General features: G+C 36.5%; 2 protein-coding genes across 6 annotated transcripts; one reads left to right on the top strand and one right to left on the bottom strand.

Moving 5' to 3' along the window:
- Positions 1-981: 981 nt before the first annotated feature.
- Positions 982-20,820, top strand: LOC132192086 (separase). Of its 5 annotated transcripts, none has more exons than XM_059607291.1 (27): positions 982-1,623; positions 2,130-2,307; positions 2,381-2,488; positions 4,343-4,477; positions 4,572-5,074; positions 5,806-5,914; positions 6,056-6,181; positions 7,758-8,051; positions 8,132-8,248; positions 8,371-8,592; positions 8,710-8,820; positions 8,963-9,109; positions 9,228-9,590; positions 9,674-9,763; positions 10,912-11,175; positions 11,284-11,407; positions 11,528-12,343; positions 13,348-13,585; positions 14,265-14,367; positions 15,388-15,582; positions 16,878-16,930; positions 17,005-17,234; positions 17,328-17,574; positions 17,828-18,233; positions 18,744-18,983; positions 19,704-19,791; positions 19,927-20,820. In XM_059607291.1, exons 1-27 carry the CDS (start codon positions 986-988, stop codon positions 20,439-20,441), a joined length of 6,660 nt encoding a protein of 2,219 aa, XP_059463274.1. In that variant the 5' UTR covers positions 982-985; the 3' UTR covers positions 20,442-20,820. The 5 variants fall into 5 exon arrangements, with proteins under 5 accessions (XP_059463274.1, XP_059463275.1, XP_059463276.1 ...); XM_059607292.1 differs by having other exon boundaries at positions 17,331-17,574; XM_059607293.1 differs by lacking the exon at positions 8,963-9,109.
- A 1,486-nt stretch (positions 20,821-22,306) lies between these two features.
- Positions 22,307-24,473, bottom strand: LOC132191910 (bifunctional monothiol glutaredoxin-S16, chloroplastic). The gene is made up of 2 exons (XM_059607039.1): positions 24,002-24,473; positions 22,307-23,005 (listed from the first exon to the last, which is right to left on the bottom strand). The coding sequence occupies exons 1-2, from the start codon at positions 24,386-24,388 to the stop codon at positions 22,502-22,504; spliced, it is 891 nt and encodes a 296-aa protein (XP_059463022.1). The 5' UTR covers positions 24,389-24,473; the 3' UTR covers positions 22,307-22,501.
- Between the last annotated feature and the right edge of the window lie 264 nt (positions 24,474-24,737).

A 24,737-nucleotide genomic window follows, 5' to 3' on the forward strand; every position in this document is an offset into this window, starting at 1 on the left:
TTAGGTTGGATGCCCCAAATCACTTGGGAGTGGTTCGACTTGCCACTTAGTGTTGGGGGTGGTTTGGCTGCTCAATGATTTTTTTTTTTTTTTTTTTTTAAAAAAAAAAACCTTAAAAGAATGATAGTTTTAATAAAATTGAAATGTGGCATGTTGTAGTTCATTGGGCAACTTAAAAATGATTGGTAATTTAAATGGGTGGGAAGGTGATTTACTCCAAAAAAAACCATATGCACCTATATATATATATATATATATATATATAGTTTTATAATCAAATAGATGAAATAAGGTTTCCTCAAATTAGGTTGTCTAAATTTTACTGAAATTTGAATAGCTTAAAAGAAGAGTAATAGAATCCACTACCGCTGTAGATTATACCACTTGGGCAAGTGAGCTTCACAACATAATATTAAGGAATTCAAATCTCATATAAAAGGGAAGGTTTGAGAGAAAGTATAAAAAATAAGATTACGGTAGTTGACACACTCTGACAATGGTGCTAGTTGTGTTTGTGTAAGGACGATGACGGTGGCGCTAATGGAGGCACCCACCATAATGATCAATGTTGTTGGATTAGAGTGTTCTCTTATTATTTTGGACTCTTAAGATTTTATTTAGATGAGATCTCAAGATTTCAATCACAAATAGAGTGAAGGTAAGAAGGGGAGCCTCTCTGGTCTCCCAATACGCAATGGTTGATCAGAAATGCTACACATATTTTTATTATTATTGATGTAATTTTTAAAATTATAATTAAATTTAAAATTTAATAATGATTTAATAGGGATCTAATAATAATTTTAAAATTCAGGTCACGAATAGACTGACAGTGCGCAACATTTTTTACGTTAAAATCAAATTCCTCAGCGGGCTCTCTTCGCGCCCTTATGAAAGCGCACCCTTCCTCTTAACTTTTCATTTCGACACACTCTCTCTCTCTCTATCTCTCTCTCTCTCTCTCTCTCTCTCTCACATCACTGCCATGGCATCAACCGCCGAATCCTCTCTGATTTCGAAGCTCGAATTCTCCGAGTCCACAGGCATCCATCACCTGCTCTCCGACTACCTACAACCCTTCACAGATCTCAGGAACCCCAATAAACCAAAAAGAGCCAACGACCACTCCCTAATCCGGCCGCTCGCCAAGAAATTCCTCTCCTTCCTCAACCGCACCCTATCCATCCTCCCTAAGCGCCTCTCCGATCCCCAGAAATTGAATGAACAGTTCGCCCACGAACTTTTCGACGCCTACCGACTCTGCCTGGATTGCTTGGAGTTAGTGTCGTCCCAGCTCTCCTGCAAGCCCTATTCCGTACAGGTCCAGAGGGTCCGAATGGTGCATTGCATGGAGGCGTGGGGATGGTATGACGATGCCGAGGCAGAGGGGTTTAGGGTTTTGGAGAGCTTCAAGGGGATCGATTTCGGGGTAAAGAAAGCGGCGAAATCGGTGGGGAAGTTCGTTCCAGATGTGGAGAACGGAGGCGATGATAAGGAGTTCGGGTCGCTGGTTGTAGAGGTGGTCGTGACGCTGGTGAAGTGCGCGGCGGTGGGACAGAGTAAGGATGGTGGGGTGTATGGGAGGGTGCTTGGTTTGGTAGAGGGGGTTCGCCCGTGGTTCAGGTTCGTGAGTTTTGATTGTTTGTGATATTATTATGTGTTTTGTTGCCGAGAAAACGTGGGAAAAAGGGAAGGAAAATGAAGTTGGAGCTCTACATTTTCAATTGTTTGGGACTTCTCAAAAATACTTCAATTTTGACTAGGATGTGGCTAGCATTGCCAACTATTTAGATGAGCTTAGTTTCTCTTGTAGTTAGGAAGTGAAACATCATAACTTGGCAGATTTGGACTTGAAGTTTTTTGCAATTTTATCTTACTTCTCCTAGTAGCCAAGCAAAGAATAAATTTAATGCCCTACGGCATTGTGTTTGGCCTTTTGTTATGTGTATTAGAAGCACAGATTGTGCTTTTCCATCTGTGAATTTTTTCTAAGGTACTTGTTCTAGGTTGTTGTTGGACCGTTAAGTGCTGAGATTTGATTTATTTTGTGGAATAAAACTATGTAGTTTGGTTATTTGGACCAGGATGAACAGTTTATTGATGGGTTGATTTAAATTTTCATGTGTTAGGGTATTAGATGCGAATGCATGTGAGAAGTTGCACAGGGCGCTTGTGACGTATCTGGGGAAATGTTCTTTATTTTTACTAGGGGAACTAGCATGCTTTGATGGGAATATAGTATGTGCATTCTGCTATGCTACTTTGACTGAGTATGCAAAGTCATCATTGAAAGATCAAATGTACAAGGTGTGTATCTAGTTTTTGGCCATATTTATTATGCGGATCTTTATGTGTTTCTTAACCATCATTTAACATGCAGTTTGCTCGGCGGATATGTTCATTTTTGTTTTCGCTCCAGGAGACTAGATCCTCGCTCATCATTGACATATTAATTTATGTGTTGGATACCATTTCCCAAGAATGCAAGGTAATACTGAGAAAGATTATATATGAAAGAAGTCTTAAGGAATTAGGAATGTGATTCAAATAAGACTTCTATTGTCAATTTCACCTATATCTATGTTTACTGTCAAGAATTTGGCTAGAAGGTTTATCTTCCTTGATAATATTTTATAATATGATATGTGATATCCAGAACAATATGTTACTGTGTAAAGCACAAGTAAGATGGTCACTTGCTTATTTTGTTCATTTGTATTAATTGAAGTTAGTATTCAACTCATGTAAGCTCAATAGAGTCTTGACTATGTTTTTTGTTTGTGGGTTGCAAGTTACTACTCCAATTTCCTGGTTTATAGTTTTTTTGTGCCTTATGCAAATCACTGATATAGTCATTGCCATGCCAGTTAGACCTTTTTATTTATTTATTTTTCTCTCTTGTATGGACTTCAACTGTTTTCATATGGTTAGACATCTTATTATCAGTTAGTTTTCTTATTCTACTTTTTTATTTTTTATTTTTGGATCTACCTTGGACCTTCTGATTGTTTATTGTTCCCCCTTTTATTCTTTACTAAGTTAATTCACTAACTACTTTTTGTTTAGGTTTGAAAGAGCCTCCTTTGGCTACATGTTAACAACATTCTTATTTCCTAAGAGTTTGCCTCTTTCTAAAGTATGTTTTGATTACGATTCTGCTCAAATTTTATGCTTGCCTTCCATGTTGTTTTCAATTTATGAAACACATTATCTTTGCTTCTGTTTTTTTTTTTTTTTTTTTGTTAAGTAATTGGCCCCAAGGGGAGGAGGCTTCTGCTACACACCAATTTTCTCGTTTTTACTTTCTTATCATGCAATTTTCTGAAATGTCGCAGAATATTGTATAGTGATTATCATCTTTGGTTGAGGTTCAATTTATACCTTGCGTAACTCTTGTAATGTTACACCATTGGACAACTCATTGGATGATCATTTTAATAAATCAAATGTTATAATATGTGCTATCTTCTGTGCTTGCCAAATGTCGAGATGGTTAAAGTAAGAACTGTCTACCCTTTTTTTTTTTTTTTCTCTAAGCAAGAACTATCTACCTATAGACTGTTTAAATTTTATTTTCCTATAAATAAAAAGTATTTAAATTTAATAGATTGGATTGTAATATGAAATTTCGAGTGAATGTTTATTACATACGAAATATGTAATCTAACAATGGGATTTTCAAAATATTAATCTATGTAAAAGTTTTTTAGTGATACAACATTATCATAGAGTTACACCTGGTATAACCTGAACTTGATCCATTTTATGCTCAGATATATGATACTCTTGTAATAATGGGTTGACTTCAAAGCAGTCATCATGACCAGCATTATGAAGTACAAGCTTGATAGTACATTTAGGAATATGAAATATGTTTCTTTTCCTTCCTAATGGCGAGGATCAATACAAAGAGTGATGAGCACCAAGATTCTAAATGCTTGAACAAGACTTTACATGTAATTATGTATGCCCCCACCCCTTCTTTATTTTCTGTTATAATTGACAAGTGCTTATTACAATCATTATGTGTTATCATTTTTTTCTCTTTAATATCATATGGATCTTGTAAGTGTTTAGTACTCTTTAAGTTATTTCTTCTCAGCCAACCCAAGACCAAAAACTTGAGTTTCTGGTTTATCTTTGTGGGAAATTTTCCTACTTGTTTTAGTTATATCAGATACTGCAGTGACTTACTGGCTCTGAGCCTTTTAAGCAGTGCTCTAAGTTTGGAATTATGCTGTCTGCTTGCTAGTTTGAACATTCATTTGTTGGAGAAAATTACTTTGAAGTTTTTCGATTGTACTTTTTATTTATATTTATATATAATATACTTTTTTCTCAGTTTGAAACGGAAAATACTGGAAAAGAGTATGTTGAACTTGTCTCTTATTGCGCGAATAAATGTCGAACCACAAGTGCAAACTTATGCATTACAATGGCGACACATCTAAACAAATTAGCAGGTGATTTCCATCAGGTATCTTGTTTACATGATCTGTAAATATGCACTTCTCATTTGTGGTGTTGTTTGAATGTCTGACATTATAACAGCAATTGAAATTGTTTGGCAGGTTAGACCACCCTTTGATATGATACTGAGAGTGTATGCTGCTGGCTTGCATCTTATCAATTACGATGTCAAGTTCAGAGGCTGTGATCACACATCCTTTGGAGGTGCTAAATATGAGTCTGCAATTAGAATTTTATGTGATGATGGCAATATACTGCAGAATTTAGCTGATCAGCTTGGTTCTTTGGGTGGTTACTTTCATATTGGCTGCAAAGAGAATTGTGTGATATCTAGTGTTAAATATACAGATTCGGTTGGTCAGGTTTGTTCACAGATGAGTTCAGGTTATGAGGCATACATGGCTTGCACAGAGAAGAATAGAAAAGCTTATCTGCTGTTTTACTTAAACGCATTGAGATTCTTATGCCAGCCACTAGCTGAATTAGTAAATTCAGAAAGGAAACAGCTTGTTAGTGAAAATGAAGATGCTTTTGTTACCACAAGACTCTGTGTAATCCAGGATATATTCCATCAGTTCGCTGATATTTTTCTTTCTTGTCAAAGGTAAGTTAATTGTAGATTCCTATTATTTTGTTCATGTTTTTTTTTTTTTTTTGTTCGTTCTTTCACGTTCTTTGCTTGAATGCACTGCTATGTGTTTGATCAATCAACCGAATGTATTTAGGGTGTTGAGAGTTCTCTTCATAAGCTGAACATGGTGTTCCTGCGCTGCATCAGTTGATATTACAGGCAGGATGCACTGCATCAAATAGCTCCTAAAAATCTCAAGAAAAGGTCCAAATACAATTTTCGAATTACTGTTCACAGCCACCCAAACGCTAAGTTTTCCTTTTTATTTCATCTCCAAATCCTACCTTTCTATTATACCATTAAAAACTCCATATTCTGTAATATTTCCCAGCTTTTCCCCACCAAATCCTAGCCATAACTTGTCCCAAACCCTAAAACAAGTTTTTGCCCAGATTCTTCTACATCAGATTTGGTATCAGTGCTTCCGTCCCACATCAACAGTTTTAGATATTTTCTTTAGATTTCCTTTTCTTTACTTCTGTTTAACTGTTACATATCAACAAAAGGGGCCTTTGAAAGGGTCAATTCTAGAGAGTAGTAAGCAAGAAGCTTTAAGAATGCTATCAGGCAAAGTTACAGAGAACTGAAACTTAGTGGGTACTTAATTTCAGAAGTTTTTCTTTTCTATTTTTGTCTCTCATGGTTAAGTACAGCAATCAAGTTAGCAATAAGGCTTCTCTGAGTTTGTTTCTTCATGGGAGCAGTTGTACACGTGAAAGTGAGAGAGATGGATCTGATGAAAACAGCAAAGCGGTACTTAGTGTAGCTGTCGCTTCTTTCACCCTTTCCATCAGAACAAAGCTTAACATGAAGGTTAGCTTATTATGTTATATTTTAATGGTCTAGCACTGCCTTTCATTAGCTGATTCATTCTTGATTCTCTTTAATTGTTGCAGGATGCAATGTTATTATGTGTTTCATTTATGCTAACGGGTTTCACCTTTCTTATTTCAGAGGAGTGTGCATTTAATTAAGCACATTATTACCACTGAATGGATTCAACCTCAAGGTCTAAAACACCTATATGCTTCTTTTCACAATATCGGTGTATTTTTGTACCGCAATAAGCAAGTAAAAGAGGTAATTTTATTTTTAATTTTATCTTTATACGATCTTTAAAGTTTCTCTTTTAGTATCTTGTGTTTGTACCTGGTTCTTTCCATACAATTGTTCCAAGCTTGAACTTTTTTAGTTTAGAGTTACATTGTGATTTTGTGAACGGAAACAACATCATATTGGTTTTAATAGTTTATTTGCTTCCATAATGTGAGGGTGGTTTTTTCAAATGTGAGATATTTCCAAAGGCAGTGAAGGGAATTACCATACTAGGTTGGCTGCTGTTCATTTGGTCGAGGAGAAAAAGTAATATTTCATTATTTCACTTTCATTACCCTGCTTTGCTATTGCTAATGTATGACTTTTATGCAGCCAGGGTAGGGTGTTGAGCTAGCCAAAGGTTACTATTTGCAACAATATGTACAGGGCTTAGAGAGCTTATCTGTAATCTGTTTAATTCATATATCATTTAAGAAGTAATGTCTCAAACTAGTTACAAGTTTCAGAAAATACATAAACCTATCTGTCTGATACATTAGTGAAAATACTTGCATTACCAAGGTGGCATTGTTGCTTTCTCATTAATGTTAAGACTTCAGCCTTTGGCGTTACTATTTCAAAAATCAGCAACATTTTATTGTCAGGTGTTCTTTGATGTGTTGCCACTTCATTTTAAGCAAGAGCGTGGAATAAAGGAATTCAGAAAAACTTGAAAACTTTGCTGTCTGTCCTCTTTTTGACAGTTGGAAGTTAAATGGATTCAACATTTACGCTAGACAAGTCTGATTTTAAGTATAGGGAATAAGGGAAAATTTAATTGTTTCCACCCTAAACTATAGGTACGTTGCAATACCTCTCAAGACTTTAATTTGAGGAATCAATCTCCTAAAGTATAGGGCAGTTGCAGCATCGCCAAAATTTCTGTAATGTCCACTATACTTTTTAAGAAACAAAATTAAATCACATGCTTATGACATTATCACATGATTATGTGCCTTTTGTTTTTCTTTCTTTTTTTTTTGCTATGATATGTGATAAGAATGTAGAAATGAAGGTTAAACATGAAGGAGGTTAGAGAAATTTCTGGGGGATATTGCAACTAGTCACCTAAGTCAGGGGGTTAGTTGCTCGAATTCAAAAGTTTAGGGAGACATTGGAAATGACCTTATAGTTTAGCGAAGGAAAGTGCTGTTTACCATATGAAAGTTGGATATTAAAACATTTTGATAAGCACTTTGATCGATATTTTTATGTGGACTAGATGAGTCTTAGACAATTGAGTACTTGATCTCTTTAGTACCAGAAAAGTTTGATTGCTTTTGTTTGAAGTAAGCTAGAAGCCTTCTATAGGTAATGTTGAGGCTTTATTTAACTGCATTAGATAGCAGATGATGGAAAATGACTGCTGAACCAAATCTATTGATACCAAACATGAAGGGCTGACAAGGCTGTATTAGCAGCAGGAGAAGTAGATAGCTCTTGATAGGTTCTTTTGTTCCCATTCCTGACATTTTCTTACAATTAGCATTCTCGTGTTGTCAATACTATTGCCTTGAAAGCTTTTATTTGCATAAGTTATTGATGGATGTCACGTTTGCAGGCTTCAAAGGCATTGAAACTATGTTGTAGGGTATCTTGGACTTGTGTAAAACGTCTTTGCCAGATTTTTGTACAGAAATCTGAGGAGTTAGTTGATGATTTTTCAGAAGATGCTATTGTAGAATTTGTTAATGATGCATGCACAAGAAGTGCTTTTCTTTTGGATGTTCTCCATCAATGTGACAGTCATAAGGTGAAAAGGACAGTTTCAGAGAGCCTTGAAGATTGGTGTGTTGCTGGAAAGGTCTTTGAAAGGCTGCCAGGTCCTGTACCTTTGGTGAAGCAGTGGGTAAAGGTAAGTTCTTAGAGCTTTCAATTGTTGTAACTGTAATTTTTTCAGTGGTTCTTTTGCCTCATTAAGTATTTGATATCCAGATGGAATGTAAACGCCATAAGAATGTGGATGAGGGGGATAATTCTCCAACCTTGTACTGTATAGTTTCATCTTCTGTGAAAGTGTCGAAGCGGACAATTGGCTTAATCTTAGAGCAGGTCAGACCTCTTTGTCAAATTTTCCTTTCTATAGGGGTTTCATTATTATGTTCCTTCTTTATACATATATGGATGTGGCTCATAGCTATTTTCTCTACATTTCATTCATGAATTCTGTTTAGGAACTGTTTGCATATGAGGAAATGGAGGCTCTGTACCCAGAATTTTGTCAGCAAATGCAAATGAAAATTATAGGTATCCTCCTGAAAGATGTGTATATTACACCTGATACTTGTTTACAAAAATCAAGAATATTAGTGAGAAAGGGAAGAGGATTAAGGGTCTGTGGAATTGAAGGTCTGAAGGACTGTATTCAGTGTCTGTCAGATTCCATATCTACAATTGTAAGTTTTTTTTTTTTTTTTTCCTATAGCTTCATCATTGATCAAACATTTAGTAGTAAATCATTTGTTCCTTTTGGAGTTGGGTTTTTGATTGACATGAAAAATCTACTTAAACAGAATGAGCTCTATGGTGAAACATGTAGCCGTGGAATCTCAACTTGTCATCAATTAGCTGTGACATATTGCTTACGTGCACTATGCATCCAGGAAGCTGAACCAAACTCAAAGGTGTTAATGCTTAAAAGGCTAGTCTCCAGAATTGAGTAATTAATGATTTAAAGCGTTGCATGTTTAGTTTATCTTTGTATGAAAGTGACAATAGCAATTATTTTTCTTTACTAAATTTTTCCTTGGTTTTTGTTACAAGCAGCAAATATTCCAAGATATAAATGCTGCCCTAAATCTTTGGTTGAGCATTTCTATTCCAGATCATTGCTCTGCAGATGAACCGTGCTCTATGGTGCCTGAAAATACAATGCTATTACTGTATAATATTATTGATTTGTTATCAATGAAGGTTTGTTTCTTGATTGAATTAGATGCTGTAGGTTCTGCACTACAACATATTACTGCCACTTTCTTGACATAGTTTCAATTCATCTACAACATTGCTTTCTTTTCTTCGATATTCCCAGGGTTGCGTGGATTTTGACCAAGACATATATAGGCTGATGACTAGATTATTCAGATGGAAGAGTGTTTCCATGGAGAATTGCTTGGCCGTGCTGTGGGAATCTAGAAGGACTACTCATGCACTTTGCATTTCACCTGTAAATGAGGCATTCATCAACTTATCAGATCATTGTGGTGAACTTTCCAAGTCTGTTGATTTCTGGATACGCTGTCTGAAGGGGTCCCAGCCGTTGATAGTTGGCTTCCAACAGAGTTTTTCATTTTTATTTTCAAATCCCCACAGCTCTTGCAATCATGAGAGCTCTTTTAGATCAGATATCACAGTTGAAGAAGTTAAAGAGGCTGCATTCGAACTCATTTCAAGTGTAAGAACCTTTGAAGTAACCTCCATTGATTTTCAACCTCTAACTAATATAATATAATAATCTTATATCTTTCACTCTTATAGGTTCCTGTACCCAGTCGTTCTGTGTTCCTTGCTGGATATCTCTACTACGATTTGTGTGATAGACTAATTTCAAACGGGAGGTTAATTGAGGTAACTTGCATTCAATTTGCTTTTGTTTCTTATGTTACCTTGAGTCAATCTTTTAAGTCACTCAATTGGCACTTAATATGTTCCAGTTGGATGTCAAGATTCTGAGCTCCTTGGCTTTGTGCTGTTGTTGATACATCATAATATTGATGAATACAGCTTTAAGTAAGATTGTTAAAATCAGGATTTTAACTAGGATGAAATGGAAATGATAGAATTGAATTGTAGGATTGACTCGAGATTTAAGATTTACTCATGACAAAGAAGATGATGCTATTATATATATTAAGTAATGATAAATATTAAAATTTCAAAAAGATGAGAAAATGCAGATGAGTTTAAGACCCACATCTTCAAACTCATGTAAAAGAAACATAGCGAACGGAAGACCATGTAAACAATAGTATAAATCATCAAATGTAATGGAAGAAAACAAGTGAATAATTTGACAAAGAAACCCTAAACATGAAGCTAAAATGTGTAAGTCATGTAAAATGCATGAGATCAATATGGCATTGTTGATTTTTTAGGCTCTTTGTCTTCACCAGTTGAAGTTAAAATTTTATTAGCATATATTAATCAAGTTCAAGCTTTTGAAGCTTTGGGATTACATGTAATGATAATATAACATGGAATTAGATGTTACTCAATGTACTAGGTCATATCTTTAATTTTGGCAAATTGACGCAACATTAAACAGTGATGAAAAAGATTAGAATAGGGTGTGATCATAAATCTTAAAAGGAGTAAGATGGAATTCCACTAGTGGAGTTTTAAGTGGGAATTGACTGAGTTGCAAAATATACATAATAGGAAGTTCGGCAACAGCAATGTGTTAATGAAAAGTATGGTGTTGATTAGAGGCTCCTGCTCATAGCATCCATTCTTTTTATTTTTGTGTAATACAAATTAGGCACACTACGAGATTGACCGGTGACCTCACCCTTCAGCTCTTATTTATGGGGGAGAAGATGCCATTTGGTCATTGACTAGAATTTTTTGAAGTTTTTGAAAGCCACCAGACTGCTTTTGATTTACTTGATGCTGCACACTTTTTGTGGGTTATTTTGCTTGGCTTCATCTATTCATGTACTTGTCTCTTGTATCCCATTGTAAACTTCTGTTTTGTATTGGTTTTTCTTACTCTTCAGGCTCTTTCGTATGCAAAAGAAGCTCATCGATTGCGTACTAAACTTTTTCAAGAGAAATTTAAGTACTCTGTTGAGCAGCAGACTGAAAGGTACAATGAAACCGGGGATATCAATCAGAAGCTTACATATGGCCTTAAGAATCTCCAAGTTTGCAGATCACTTGCTACCAAAATTTGGTCCTCTGGTACTATTCCATGGGACTGGGAAGGCTGTTATCTTAGTCCGTGGAATGTACTTCAATGTTATCTTGAAAGTACTCTTCAGGTTTGACTTGTCCTTCTCTCAATCATTTGGATCCAGAAATTCAACAGCGTGGTGGTCCCATTTTTTTAACTTACATTTTGGATTGTTGTTATGATCATATACATGCAGGTTGGGATTATTCATGAAATAATTGGAAATGGGGCTGAGGCTGAAACTTTTTTAAGTTGGGGAAAAAACATCTCTTGCTTACAGAGCTTGCCACTATTTATAGTTGCTTTCTCCTGTGTTTTAGGTATTAGATCTTACTTATTGTAGTCATTGTTCTTATGAATACTGATTCTTCATGCTCTACTTGGTTAAGAAGAGAGTTGGTACTGAACTGATTTGCCGAATATGTTCTAAATTTTGTCAGGAAAACTATACCGAAAGAAACGGCTTTGGGAAATGGCAGAGAAGGAACTTCAAAGTGCCAAGAAAATTTTGATGGATACCAGCATGAATGTTTCTTGCATAAAGTGTAGATTGATGCTGGAAGCAACAGTTGATCAGCATCTTGGTGATTTATCACGAAGTAATTTTGATAGCACTTCAGCAGATATTTCTGTAGAGAAATTGTCTCATGCTGAAAATTTGTATAAATTGGCTCTTGACAAATTAAATCTTTCTGTGTGGAAAAACTGTGTTAGTTTTCCTGAAAAAGCAAACGCTGAAAGTTTGATGCTTAAGAAAACTCTTGTGAAAGACGCTGAATGTGGTGCAAGCAATCATTCTGCTTGTTTTGTGGCTACTGAACAAGATCCTAGGAAATCCACGAGGGAGCAGCCAAAAGTCAAGACTGAAGCCAAAACATCTAGAAAGAAAGCTCCAAAACCCTTACTAAAGGAGAAAATTCCTGAGAATAATTCGAGGTTAACTCGTTCCAGATATCGTTCTACTCAGAACCAAAGTATGAGCACATCTGGTGAGTCACAAGTTGGCCGTTCAGGATATTTGAAAGGCAATGATGTGTGTGATAGCTCTGACTTGCTTTGTCAGGGGGAGTTACTCCTAGTAACAAAAAGTTGTACAGTTGCTTTTGGCTGTGAAGTAAAATGCATTTCCAACAACATGTGGTGTTGGCAATGTCTTTCGATGGCAGTTATGGATTCTGGGTTATTGAATAATTTTGTACATATGAAGTGGGAGGTTGTTCGGCGACGACTTTTACTAAGGCTACTCATTGGAATAGGTATGAGTAATATTTACTCTGTTTATCCACGAGCATTATCTCACACAAACACTTTTTGTGAATTGGCCCTTATTGTACTGGTACCCTATAAAGCAAACATGTGCCATGCTTGTACCTTAAATCAAGTTACTCTCAAATTGGTGATATGTTGTTGTGCATTCCTATTTACTTTGGTTAAAAGCACGAAATGTATTCACACCATCACCATCTTCAAATAAAGTATTTTCTACAGTAGCACCATGAATAGCGCATAACAGAGTAGCACCCAATACACTTGCAAAGCCCATCCTATGAAATGGCTTCACATAAAGACACTGAGTCTGAAGTGCCAAAACACCCCCTTAAACCAACACTCCATGTGCACACTGGACATGGCACCATTGCACCACCTCCAAAGCCCATCACTAGATCTTAGAATTTCTCTTAACTTCTACATTTTTTAATTTCATTTTCTCTTTTAAACTCTTGGATTTCATAGAGATAGCATTTTTGGTGCTTAGGTGAGAGAGAGGTGATGGATGACATTGATTAGGTGGTGGGAATTTAGTACAACCATGGCCGCATAAAATAGTTTGTGTCCATTAGTAAAAAGCCTTCTTTGACATACATTTCAGCCAATGCAACTGGAGCTTTGTGAATTGGAGCTGGGTTTTGAGATTAAGAGTTAGAGCCTGCATTGTAGCCAAAGTGACAGCAATCAACCTATGCCCACTTCTTAGAACTCCTGTTTTTCCATTCATGAAAAGAAGGCTATGTGCTTGAAAACTACTGAAACCAATACCAGAAACCAGCACCAAGCTCTATCAACCAGAAAACCAAACCTGAACCAGTAGGGATTTGCATAGTGTATTTGATCAAGAGATAAGCTTTTGTTTCTTTTAATTCATTCTAGCAAGTGGCGACTAATTAGAAGTATCCATTATCTGTGGACTTTAGTTTCCTTTATTGCTTCTTTTTATATGCTTATTGTAACTATAGTTATCACTGTTATTTTTCATTTTCAGGAAAATGCTTTGGGAATCGTGGTCAGATTCATGAAACACATAAAGTTTTGTTCCAAAGCATATCGGTCCTAGTTAGCAGAAATCCATTTGGTCATACTTGCTCTTCTGTTCCTCTCACATCCTTGCTTGATTATATTGGGAAGGAGATTGCAGGAGATGCATTCACTGTTGAGCGTGCAGTAATACTTTACAATATATGTTGGTTTTCTTTAAAGAATTACCATTCCAAGGATACCAGGTATCTGTGTAACTGTAGGTACTTTTGTGTGTGATATGCATTTTATTCATACGCATACAAGTTTAATTTGTGTTTCCGACTTCCCTTATTTCACACGAAGAATTTTTAACAATATGAACAATGTTATGAAGACATACATATGGCAGATTCTAATAAGATTTGTTGATTCTAACGTATTATTCATTCATAGGAATGGTCATGACCTTGCATTCATGAGTTTTTATGGGATTCAATATGTCTGATTCTCAGGGACATGACATTTCTAAGTTATATTACTTTAATCATGTTCTCTTTTGACGAGGGCCATCATGCCTACTGAATAAGCAATGTTCTTTTAGCGTTATAGAGGACAATAATTTTTTTTTTCCTTTTTTTTATATCCCCCTTGAAGATGTGGTATCTAAGTGAAAATTTTTGTTGAAAGGAGATTGTTTTCTTTCTTGTATTATATTTATATGCCTGTGTGTGCACACACGGTATTCTCCTAGTTGGTAGGTTTGAGAGATTACTATCTCTTCACTCAGGGTTGCATGCTTGTCTACCACATAGTAAGCATGTATGTACGTTGTTAATAAATGTATTTTCTCTATGTATAATTGCAGTAATAGCTGCTTTATTGCTATTAAGTTTTGATAACTGACTTCTCTGGCCTTCCTCTTTTTGTTTGTTTTGTCGCCAGGACAACTTGCTGTGATCTATTTAACATTCATTTGCCAAAATTAGTGTCTTGGTTGATGCTGGCCTTTGTTCTCTGCCGTGAGGTTCCCGTACTACTTCAGAAGGTCAAATTTTGTCTGAATTTTCTTTATCTTGAGTTTTGATATCTTTTTGTCTTTCTTTTTTTCTTCCCTTTCTTTAAAAGCACAAATAGAGTCGCAGTTACTTGTTCCACTCATGTTTCTCTAAATTATTTTTGGACCCTAACCTCATCATTGTAGTCAGGACAAAAATCTGGTTAATTTGTTAGAAAAGGGGGTGGAGATTTCATTCTGTGGAAAGATAGTTTTGGATAATCTGACTTTGCTATAAGATTTATTCAAAGCTTTTTGATTGATGTGAAAACTTTTTCCAGATGTATGATCTTTTTCACCACTGATATTTTACCAAGAAAGCTCAATTGTTGAAAAAGGTGCTTGATGATTTATTGGGGAATCGAATGGATTTGTTGAAACAGAGATTCATCAGGTCTATATTTGTCTATTTTGGATTTGGAACCTAATATAAAGATTTTTAAGGAATTTTAGTTATGGTTTACTATCTAAGATGAATTGGTTTGTGTCTAATTCCCATTTGTGGACTTAAATAGGTCCTCTTAACGATGATCTATTTCTATCTAAATTTCCCTCATTAATTCATATACAAAAATGGGTTTTAGATTGGATGGGATTGGTATATGACTTTTTGCGTGGTATGGATTTTGTGAGTTTGATATGGGGATATGGATACTTGTGTCCTTGTGAGTGAAACGGATTTGGACTTCTGCTTACAGTTCAAGTTTGATACAGTGTAGGTCCTGTTCTGTGCAAACCATACTGTATTGGACTTCAATTATTATAAATCTGCCCAAGTTGGATCCCATTTTTACCTTAGCTTCCATGTGTTGCAATTACAAGCATCTTCCTACTGTTTTTGACTTTTAAACACTTATGTTCTCCTCAAGTTGACTTCCATTTTTACCGTAGCTTCCATGTGTTGCAATTTATAGGCTTCCTACTATTTTGACTTTTAAATGCTCTTATGCTCTGAAGTCCTTTCCTGTAATCATGAAGATGATTAGCCATTAACATTTAATGCTATAACAGGTTTCTCAATTACTTGCTACCGTATATGTACTTTCTGCCTCAACTGAGCTTTTTCCGTTATTCTCTTCCTGCAAAGCACTCTCTGAAAATCATTGGGCTTCATATTTTCATCAAGCTTCACTTGGCACTCATCTAAGTTACCAGTTCTTTTCAAATATGACTGGGAGATGCAAAGTCCAACTTGTGGATGCTGAGGTATGTCACAAGCTTATTTGTTTCCCTAACCAACTGCTGCACTTCTTGGACCAACTACTTGATATTGTTAATCACAAATATGTTGTCATGCATGCCAAGTCGTGTGAATCTTCCCCTTTATTTGATTTTATGTGTTCATCGTTTTACCGATTTGTATTATCTATTTAGTGCTGGTTAGGTTTTTTCTTTTTTCCTGCCTTTTCCAGGCATTTTCAGATAACAAACAGTTGTACAGATTTAGGCTATACCTTCTTAAATATGCATGCAAAGTTTATACCTCTTGATTCTATATACTTAAAAAAAGACACAAAGGGAGAAGAGATAAACTTGTGTTATCGATTTAGATAGCACATGAGATAAGCGTAGTAGACTTTAAGGACGCATATGAGGTCACTGCATGCATTATTTAATAGATAAAATTTTTGCTTAAAAGAAATGGAGATTGAAGGAATCTTTTACTTGTTTCATTTCTTCTCCTTAGCTTTTGTTTGGCTCTTTGTGACTATCACTTTATGATTAGTGCAGTTTTCACTTCCACATCAAACATTCTCAAATTATAACTTCGTTTGGGTTTTTTGCTCGTTTGGAGTCTCTTGTGTATATTGTCTGTATACTTAGGGGCGTCTTACGTTTTTTAATAAAATAAATATCATTACCTATTAAAAAAAATATATTTTCAATAAACTCGAGGCAAATGTCCCATAAATTACAACAATGTAGCTGTCAATTGCATCTTTGAGGATGTTTGCAGAAAATTTAATTGGGATTTTCTTTTTTACTATTTATGAGATAGTTGAATACTAAAATCTAGGTTTATAGATGTGTGCATCACAAGGTTACAGTTGAAAGACTTGTTCTGATTTTGCCTATGTTGAACAAATATATGAAAGAAATTAGGACTCTGAAAAATCTATTCCAATGGAATACATATTGTTCCAATTGAGTTCCAAGGACTTCAATCATTCAACTGAAGTTGTATGGTTGTCCTTCCTCCCTGCTACTGTCTGTTCTGACAGCAGCGGTAAATTATTTTATTTTATTTTTTTCTCTGCTGGAAATTTCTTGCTCACTTAGGAAATGAACAATCATTTGAAAATTTGCTGTCCATACCCCATTGTCCATGTCACATTTGTTTGTTAACTAGTTGTAACTGGAATATCGTTACCTACAACACATGTTTTTCCCTGCAGATTAGCATACCTATTTTGCAATTATTCTTTTCAATAGCTGCTTTCTGTTTCTTCAGTGTATAATTAGCCCGTACTGTTTCATAGTTTATTAAGTGCTATTTTCAGGCCTCATATGTTCCTGGCTCAACTTGCAGAGAAGAAACAAGCAACCAGCTCAGGTTGTAGCTGCTGCTCTTACAGTGAAAAACCAAATCACACTCTTAACTGAATCAGTCTGTTTTTCCTGCTGCAGGCTTGCACCTGACTCTATTCAAGATCTTGAAGAATTTGTAACAAAATTCTTTGTGGGCCTTCCTGACGTGACAATGGTTTGTATAAGTTTGCTTGGAGGTGCTTATGCTAGTCTACTAAAGGATTTGCTGCTTTATCCTACATGCGTCCATGCATGGATGCTAGTGTCGCGCATGAACTCTAAGAGTCAACCTGTCGTTTTACTTCTGCCAGTGGATCCTGTTATAGAAGGTATTTTGCCTAACAGAGCAATCCAAATTCACAGCATCTCACACAATACTAGTACTTGTTGGTTAACATCTTAAATAAACTGCAAAATTGTAGCAGAAGCCTCAGATGATGATGCTAACTCTGATAGTGGTAAGCTTTGGAAGAGCAAGGATGTGGATAAACATTGGCACTGTCCCTGGGGTTCCACTGTCGTTGATGATGTAGCTCCTGTGTTTAAGCGGATATTGGAGGAGAATTACTTATCATCATCAAAGTTTCCTTTAGAAGATACAAAAAGGAATAGGACATTATGGTGGATGTGGAGAAAGAAGCTTGACTGTCGTCTTGGTAAATTTCTGAGGTAGTTACCACTCTCTTTTATATTTGAATGCCTCCTTGATATATGTAAGCTTCTTACTCTGTTTGGACTTGTATGGGCGCATTAGTGATTTGGGAATAGGCAAACTTATCTGGACTTTGTTCCCATTTTTATTCTATAATTGATAGATTTAGTTTAGGTAATAAATAATTTTTAAGTTACGCTCTTCTATTAATGGCCTTTTGAGAAAATTTCACTGCATAACGGTTGGTACTTGCTTGATGTCTTTCACCAGGAACTTAGAAGATTCATGGTTTGGTCCCTGGAAATATGTGCTCTTGGGAGAATGGTCTAACTGCAAGCGCCTGGACTTGGTACATAAGAAACTGATGTGCGATCTAAAATCCAAGTGCAAACTGGAAGTAAATGAGAGTCTTCTTAAGGTTATTCTTGGAGGCTCCAAGTATGACTTTGAAGAAGAAGCATGTATTTCACAGCTGTGCCCAAGGAGAGGTTGTTATGTTGGTAGAGTAGGATGTTTTGACAAAGCAAAGTGTGGGACATCGTCTAATGCGTCCTATGGAGTTGACCAACAGTCTGAGTTTGCCTTCCAATTAATACAGGAAGCAATGAGCGAGCTTGAAGGGGAAGACTCTGTAAAGAGAGAGCCAATAATTCTAGTGTTGGACTGTGAGGTGCAGGTGTGTCTTTGATTTTACATTTTTCGTCTTAGTTTTGCTGAGCCAGAAGTTAATCTTGAAAAGTTGTGTTTTATTTTTCCACCTAAATGATTTTGGAATTGACTTTAGTTAATCTAGTGACCTGGTAATAGCAATTATTAATTATTATTTTTTCTGGGCAGCAAGTAATTGAATATAGGGTTTTGTGGTCTTAAAATTCCTAAGCTATATTGCATACTTCGTAGACATGTTCTCTACAAAGTGCTTGCCCAGAATGAAAGTTTCCTAATTGATTACTCAAGATTGCTTCATCTGTGGTCTTTGACATGTATTTGTAAGTGAAATTTGTTGTTTTAGGGATGTCTTTCCTCTGTTTATCTAGGCAAACTAAACATTCAATGCATTTCTGGATTGGGCCTAGTCTTTTTTTTTTTATTATTTTTTTTTTTATTGTACCCTTTTGGGAATGGAGGGATGATTTATCCTATTTTTGTACCCTTTGTTTTTGAACAAGCTCATTGGTTTTAACAGATGCTTCCATGGGAGAATTTTCCAATATTAAGAAACCAGGAGGTTTATCGCATGCCTTCTGTTGGCAGCATCTCTGTAGCACTTGATAGAAGCCATCAGCATCAAGAGCAAGTTGGAAAGTTTGTTGCTAACTTTCCTCTGATAGATCCCTTGGATGCATTTTACCTATTGAATCCCAGTGGTGATCTCAGTAGCACACAAGTTGAATTTGAGAACTGGTTTAGAGATCAAAACTTGGAGGTAATTTCCTGGTTGCTTCTTTGGTCATTAAAGAAAATGAAAGATTATTAGAATAAATAATATTGTTGCACTCTGTATGGCATTGTGCCCTTTACACAGCATACATGCATACATAGAGAACAGCTACAAATGTACTGGCGCTTTTTTTTTTTTGTTGCATCTGTAAATGTATGCATACATGCATTTATACTTTTGCTCGTACATCCTGTCTTTAGACAGTGCAATAGAATCAGTTTTTGAGAACATTGGACGGTATCCCTCATCAAACTATGTACGCATTGTTAAACTAATGATCAAGTGATTAAATTTACATCTTTCTATCAGCTTAAGCTTTTGGGACAACTGGTAATTTAACATGATATTAGAGCCAAAGGTCTTAGGATCGAACCTTGACTCCGTCAATTCACCCCTCATTTAATTAAAATATTCTACGTGCTGGGCATCACCTATTAAAAGGGAGTTTGAGCCCACACGTGAAGGAGAGTGTTAAACTAATGATTAAGTGATTAAATTTATCTCTTCTTATCAGCTTAAGTTTTTGGAACAACTGGTAATTTAACATGCATATATATGTATTTATACTTTTGCTCATACATCCCATCTTTGGACAGTGCAGTAGAATCAGTCTTTGAGAACATTGGAAGCTATTCCTCATCAAGCCATGTATGAAATCAAATACATTGCATAATTTGTTTGTTTCTCATGTAAATACATCCTCAGGGGAAGGCTGGATCTGCACCAACAGCTGAAGAATTGGTTGTAGCCTTGAAAAGCCGTGACCTCTTTATTTATTTTGGCCATGGAAGTGGTACACTCGATTAAACATATTATTCTCGTTGAGTTTATACATGCTTTATCCATTCCATTCCTTATGTCACTCTTAATTTGATTTACAAATTTTCCCTTCAGTTATGTTGAATTTCAATTTTCTATGGTGGTGCAGGTGCACAGTACATTCCCAGGCATGAGATTCAAAAACTTGAAAACTGTGCTGCTACTCTCCTGATGGGATGCAGTAGCGGTTCTTTGACACTGAATGGGTGTTACATTCCACAAGGTACTCCGCTATCCTATCTGCTAGCTGGTTCTCCTGTCATTGTTGCGAATCTATGGGAAGTGACAGACAAGGATATTGACCGATTTGGGAAGGCCATGCTTGATGCTTGGTTGAGAGAAAGATCTAATCCTTTAGGTTGTGCCCAGTGCAATTTAGTAGCGGAAGAATTTGAGGCCATGACCATAAGGGGCAATAAAGGTAATGGAAAGAGGAAAGCCCGAAGGAAGAAATCACCTGAAACTTGTGAAACAAGTTCGTTTAAGGACTTCTGTGACCATAGACCAAAGATTGGATCATTCATGTCTCAGGCCCGTGAAGCCTGCACACTCCCCTTCTTGATCGGGGGATCACCAGTATGTTATGGTATCCCCACAGGTATAAGGAGAAATAAGGATTTGTAGCACCTCTAAGTTGTGTGATCTCCACATCAGCTCTTTTTTGTTTTTTTCTCCTCTTAGCTCCAATTTTTTAGGAGGCCATTACATTTCAAACAGACGGGGCAGGAAGATTTGGCAAAGATTGGCTTGTCTTACATCTAGCACATAGTGAGCCAGGCATTCCCGGCCCACCAAGCAAAACCGGTGGTTTCTTGGTCACGACCATTTACGGCTAAAGTGCCATTTAACATTTCCTTTCCCTTCTTTCCCTTAACTGTAACATACTGTTGGCCCCCTCTGAAAGCCCTCTCTTGACTAAGCTATGTCCAAGTATTCCCACATTTTTGAATACACAGATCTGATAATTGTATACATTGTAAATGAAAAGAAATTCCCAGTTTTAGCTTGCTTTAGTGTCTTGTTCATTTGATAAAATATTGCAGTGTTACCCGTCAAGGTACAGTCTTGTGGTCAAAGGGTGGGCTTGGGATGAGCCTTGGACATTTTGGGTTTAGTTCCGTACTTGGATTTTCCCTAGATTGCCTAGGGTTCGTTTGATAAACGATTTTGTTTTGGTTTTGGTTTGATACTATAGCAAAAATTGATTGATGTGAAAAAAAGTAAGAATTTTTTTTTTTTTTAAGTGAAAAAGTAAGAATATTTGATATGGAAAAATGAACAAATTTTGTTTTGTAGTGATTTTTTAATTGGAATAGTAATAAAAAGTGATGTAATGTAAAAAGTAAGAGAATGTTAGAAAAATGAAAAAGTGGAATATTTGTGCCTTTGCCAAACTGTTTACCAAACGGTGCCCTAATATGGTTTTGATGGGTATGATCGTGTATCTTGGATTTTACTCTCTAAAGGTGGGCTCGAAGGGCCTGGCCTTAGTAAGGTTTTACGTCATTAAAAAAAAATAGTGTTGGCTTATCAAAGTGGTTGTTGTTTCAGTAATATCCATTGTAGTGACTTTATAGGGATCATTCACTATATTTAGGGTGATAATTTTTTTTTGGGGGGGGGGGGGGGTATGAGGGGATTGGAAAAGTATATCTTAGAAACAATTTGGAGATGGAGCCCTAATGTGATGCTTTATTATATTGCATTTTTTGTAACATTGAAATTAGTAACCAATTTGTGCTGTGTTTGAATTGGGGCTACTATGTGGGGATGTATTCTTTTTTGCTCTAATCTAGTTATTATTTATTTTTATTTTTTTTATAGATAAGATAAATTTCATCAAAACTAAATAAATACATGAGGAAAGGGTGGTGGATCCCAACAAATGACCAAATAAAGTCATTTATAGAGCTCAATAAACCAAAAAAAAAAACAAAAAAAAAGTGGGAAGTAACCCAATGCATTGATCAAGTCCAATATCTTTTTGGCCTGAAGATTAAGAAAGGATCACCGGAATGGTGGGTTTTGAAGTAGCTGAGTAAATTGCATGGAGAGTCGCCTGCAGCAGCAACAACAGGGAAGCTTGGATGGCATAACAGGAGAGATTGCTTTCAGATATATTTCACTCATATTTTTAGTTCACATGTGCATCTCCTTCACCTTTTTCTCTATTTGTCCATACCAAGTGCCTCTCTTTTTTGCTTCATGATCCGATATCCCCTGTGCAATTACCATTTAGCCATATTGACTGAATCTTTTACTTGTTTGCCTCTGGACGGACTTAATATTTTAGCCATTTAGTTTGTTCAATCAGCTTTAGATTTTACTGTCATGGATGCGAGATACTTCAGTTCAAAAGAGTACCAAAAACAGCTAGCCCCGAACCATTTTATTTTAGGTTTTCCATATTATTCTAAGTTTCTTCCCATCGACCTTTAATTTCTGATACTTATTCTACGGAGACGATTTAAGTTAATACAACATAGAAATGTCGTGGGAAACTGATAAAGCCTTTATTTTTGCATCAAAGATTTTATTGTTTGTGCCTGAGATACGCCAAATTGTTTAGTACAATTAAACAGACACTGACCTCAACTACCGCATACATGGTTCCATGCCGAGAGACTTGTTCTTCTACACTATCCCCTTCTACAAGAAGACCAATTGCCGAGAGACTTGAGCAATTACTTCTTGAACAAACTAGCAAGTTCACCCTTCTCATACATGGATGTCAGAATATCGCAACCCCCAACCAATTCACCATTCACAAAGATCTGCGGGAATGTGGGCCAGTTACTATACTTCTTCAGTGTCTCCCTTAATCCATAATTATACTCTTCATCCAGGACATCAACAGTTTCATAATTCACCCCCTCGCTTTCAAGGATGCCAACCACCCTCTGCGAGAATCCACAAAGCGGTGCACTTCTTGAGCCCTTGATAAAGGCTACCACCTTGCTCTCCTTTACCAACTTATCGATGAGTTCCTCCAAAGGGACCGTGAGTTCGACATGACGGCCAGGTGTCAGCCGAAGATCAGCCTTCTTCTTTGGCGGCTGCCGGACCCAGGTGGTGTTTCCTGTTTCATTGCCTGGTGGGACCTTTCCAGTGGCTTTTATGTGTTCTTCCATCCATGATTTCCAAGCTTGGGTAAGAGCTGTTCTTTCAGGATCATCCACTACCCCGACCTATACTAGAAATTTTTGCAAATAAAGTCACTGGTAGGCAAATATATAACTCTCTTAATTATCGTGCATGAATGTAGACATTGTTATTGGAGCATGTTGTTAAGAAGTAAAAAACATAGTAGGTAGATTCACTTGTATCAGTCAATCTCATTATTGGGAAAAATCTTTTCAAGTTCGAAGCTTGTGAATGGATATTATATTTAATAATCTATCACTCTTAATTACACTGCATTTTTTTTTTTTTTTTTTGATAAGTATTCTTAATTACACTGCATGGTTTGTAGATATCTGAAATCTCAATAATAGGTGGAATTTATTATGGTTCTATTATTCTGAGTACCATCACACTCATTAGAGATTGTGAGATCAAATCCTAGAACATGCAGGAGGGATATCATCAAAGGTGGGTATTTCGAATGTTCAGCTTGGTCCCTACAGCCAAATCATGCTTCAGTGGAGCTTAAGCATCATTGCAGCTGAAACATTCTTTCTCAAGCTTGGCAATAGTAAGTTCAACCAAGCTCAACCCGACTATCATGATGCTGGGTTCTCATCACAGAACTTATTAGAGTAATGGTACACCTAAAACTCGTATACAACTTGTTGACAAATGTCACATGCTTGAGGAGTACGGCCGAAAGAGAAATTCAGTTTTGTCCAACTTGTAATAACTTCTCAGCCTATCAGAGTCTAAAAAAGTTCCCAAATGTTAAACCCTAACCCTAAGCAATAGCAAATAAGTAAAATACTCCAATTCATTAGAATAATTCACTAGTAATTAGCTAACGTCAATGTCAATCCAAAGGACACAAGAAGCTTGCTAAATGCACTCAATAAGCAAACAATCTTATCATTAAAACGCTACCGTATCCTCTATCCCTTACAGAATACTCACAAAGCTTATCATTTCAAAATGCGAATCTTCCACGGCACTATTGAATATTTAGGGTAAGAAAATAGGGCAAATAATTTTGCAAAACCATAAAAATGGCATACCTTGACGGAGCAGCAGAGCTCCGGAACCGATTTCCGGTGAATCGTAACGCTCGCCGCAATATCCCGTGATATGCCAATGAACTGAAGCTCGTCGTTCTGGTCGTAAACGGCGTAAACGCCGGCATATGACGGAAACTTTCCGGCGACATCCTCTGCTTCCGGCGGCACGGAGACTAGCTCTGTTTCCGATAGGTTCTTGTGAGCGAAAGTGATTGTTAAGGCGCGAGGTTTAGCTGTGCTGTTGGATTTCAAAGAAATGGAAGGGAAAGTGCGGGAGGGTCTGGGGTGTGAATAGAGTGAAAGTTTAGGGGCGTTTTGGGGAGAGCGAGAAGAACGTGAGCAGAGAGAGGGGGTAGTGCGAAGTGGAGAGAAGTTGATTGTGGCCATGGAGGAAGAGTGAACGGAGGTTGGCGATTGAACCTCGGTCAGCCTATCGGGGTTCAACTGCTAATACGGGTGCAAGTGCTAATAAGCGAACCCATTCTGCTTCTTTGGACCTGGAAGAGTGGGTTGGGTTTGATTTGAGTAGGCCCAGCAGAATTATGGAAAGGCTTATCGGTGTAGAGAGTGGTAGTAATTCGTGTTCGCATGTCGGATTCAGTCGAAGCATGTTAGAAAATTATATAGGTCAACTATAGCCCCACTCATTTAATTAAATGGGTTAAACCTCTTAATTCTAACTCTCTAATTTTGTATTGGATTCATGTCGAGTTCACGAGTAATGTCAAAAATTGTC

Source organism: Corylus avellana, chromosome ca9 (assembly GCF_901000735.1).
Source record: "Corylus avellana chromosome ca9, CavTom2PMs-1.0".
NCBI classification, from domain to species: domain Eukaryota; kingdom Viridiplantae; phylum Streptophyta; class Magnoliopsida; order Fagales; family Betulaceae; genus Corylus; species Corylus avellana.

Excerpts from the sequence above, each read along its gene's own strand:
- LOC132191910 (XM_059607039.1), bottom strand. The coding sequence starts at position 24,388 with ATGGCCACAATCAACTTCTCTCCACTTCGCACTACCCCCTCTCTCTGC. Across the intron at positions 23,006-24,001 it reads AGCTCTGCTGCTCCGTCAAG|GTCGGGGTAGTGGATGATCC; the intron begins GTATGCCATTTT and ends TTTCTAGTATAG.
- LOC132192086 (XM_059607291.1), top strand. The coding sequence starts at position 986 with ATGGCATCAACCGCCGAATCCTCTCTGATTTCGAAGCTCGAATTCTCC. Across the intron at positions 2,308-2,380 it reads TGAAAGATCAAATGTACAAG|TTTGCTCGGCGGATATGTTC; the intron begins GTGTGTATCTAG and ends TTTAACATGCAG. Across the intron at positions 8,821-8,962 it reads AAGCTGAACCAAACTCAAAG|CAAATATTCCAAGATATAAA; the intron begins GTGTTAATGCTT and ends TGTTACAAGCAG.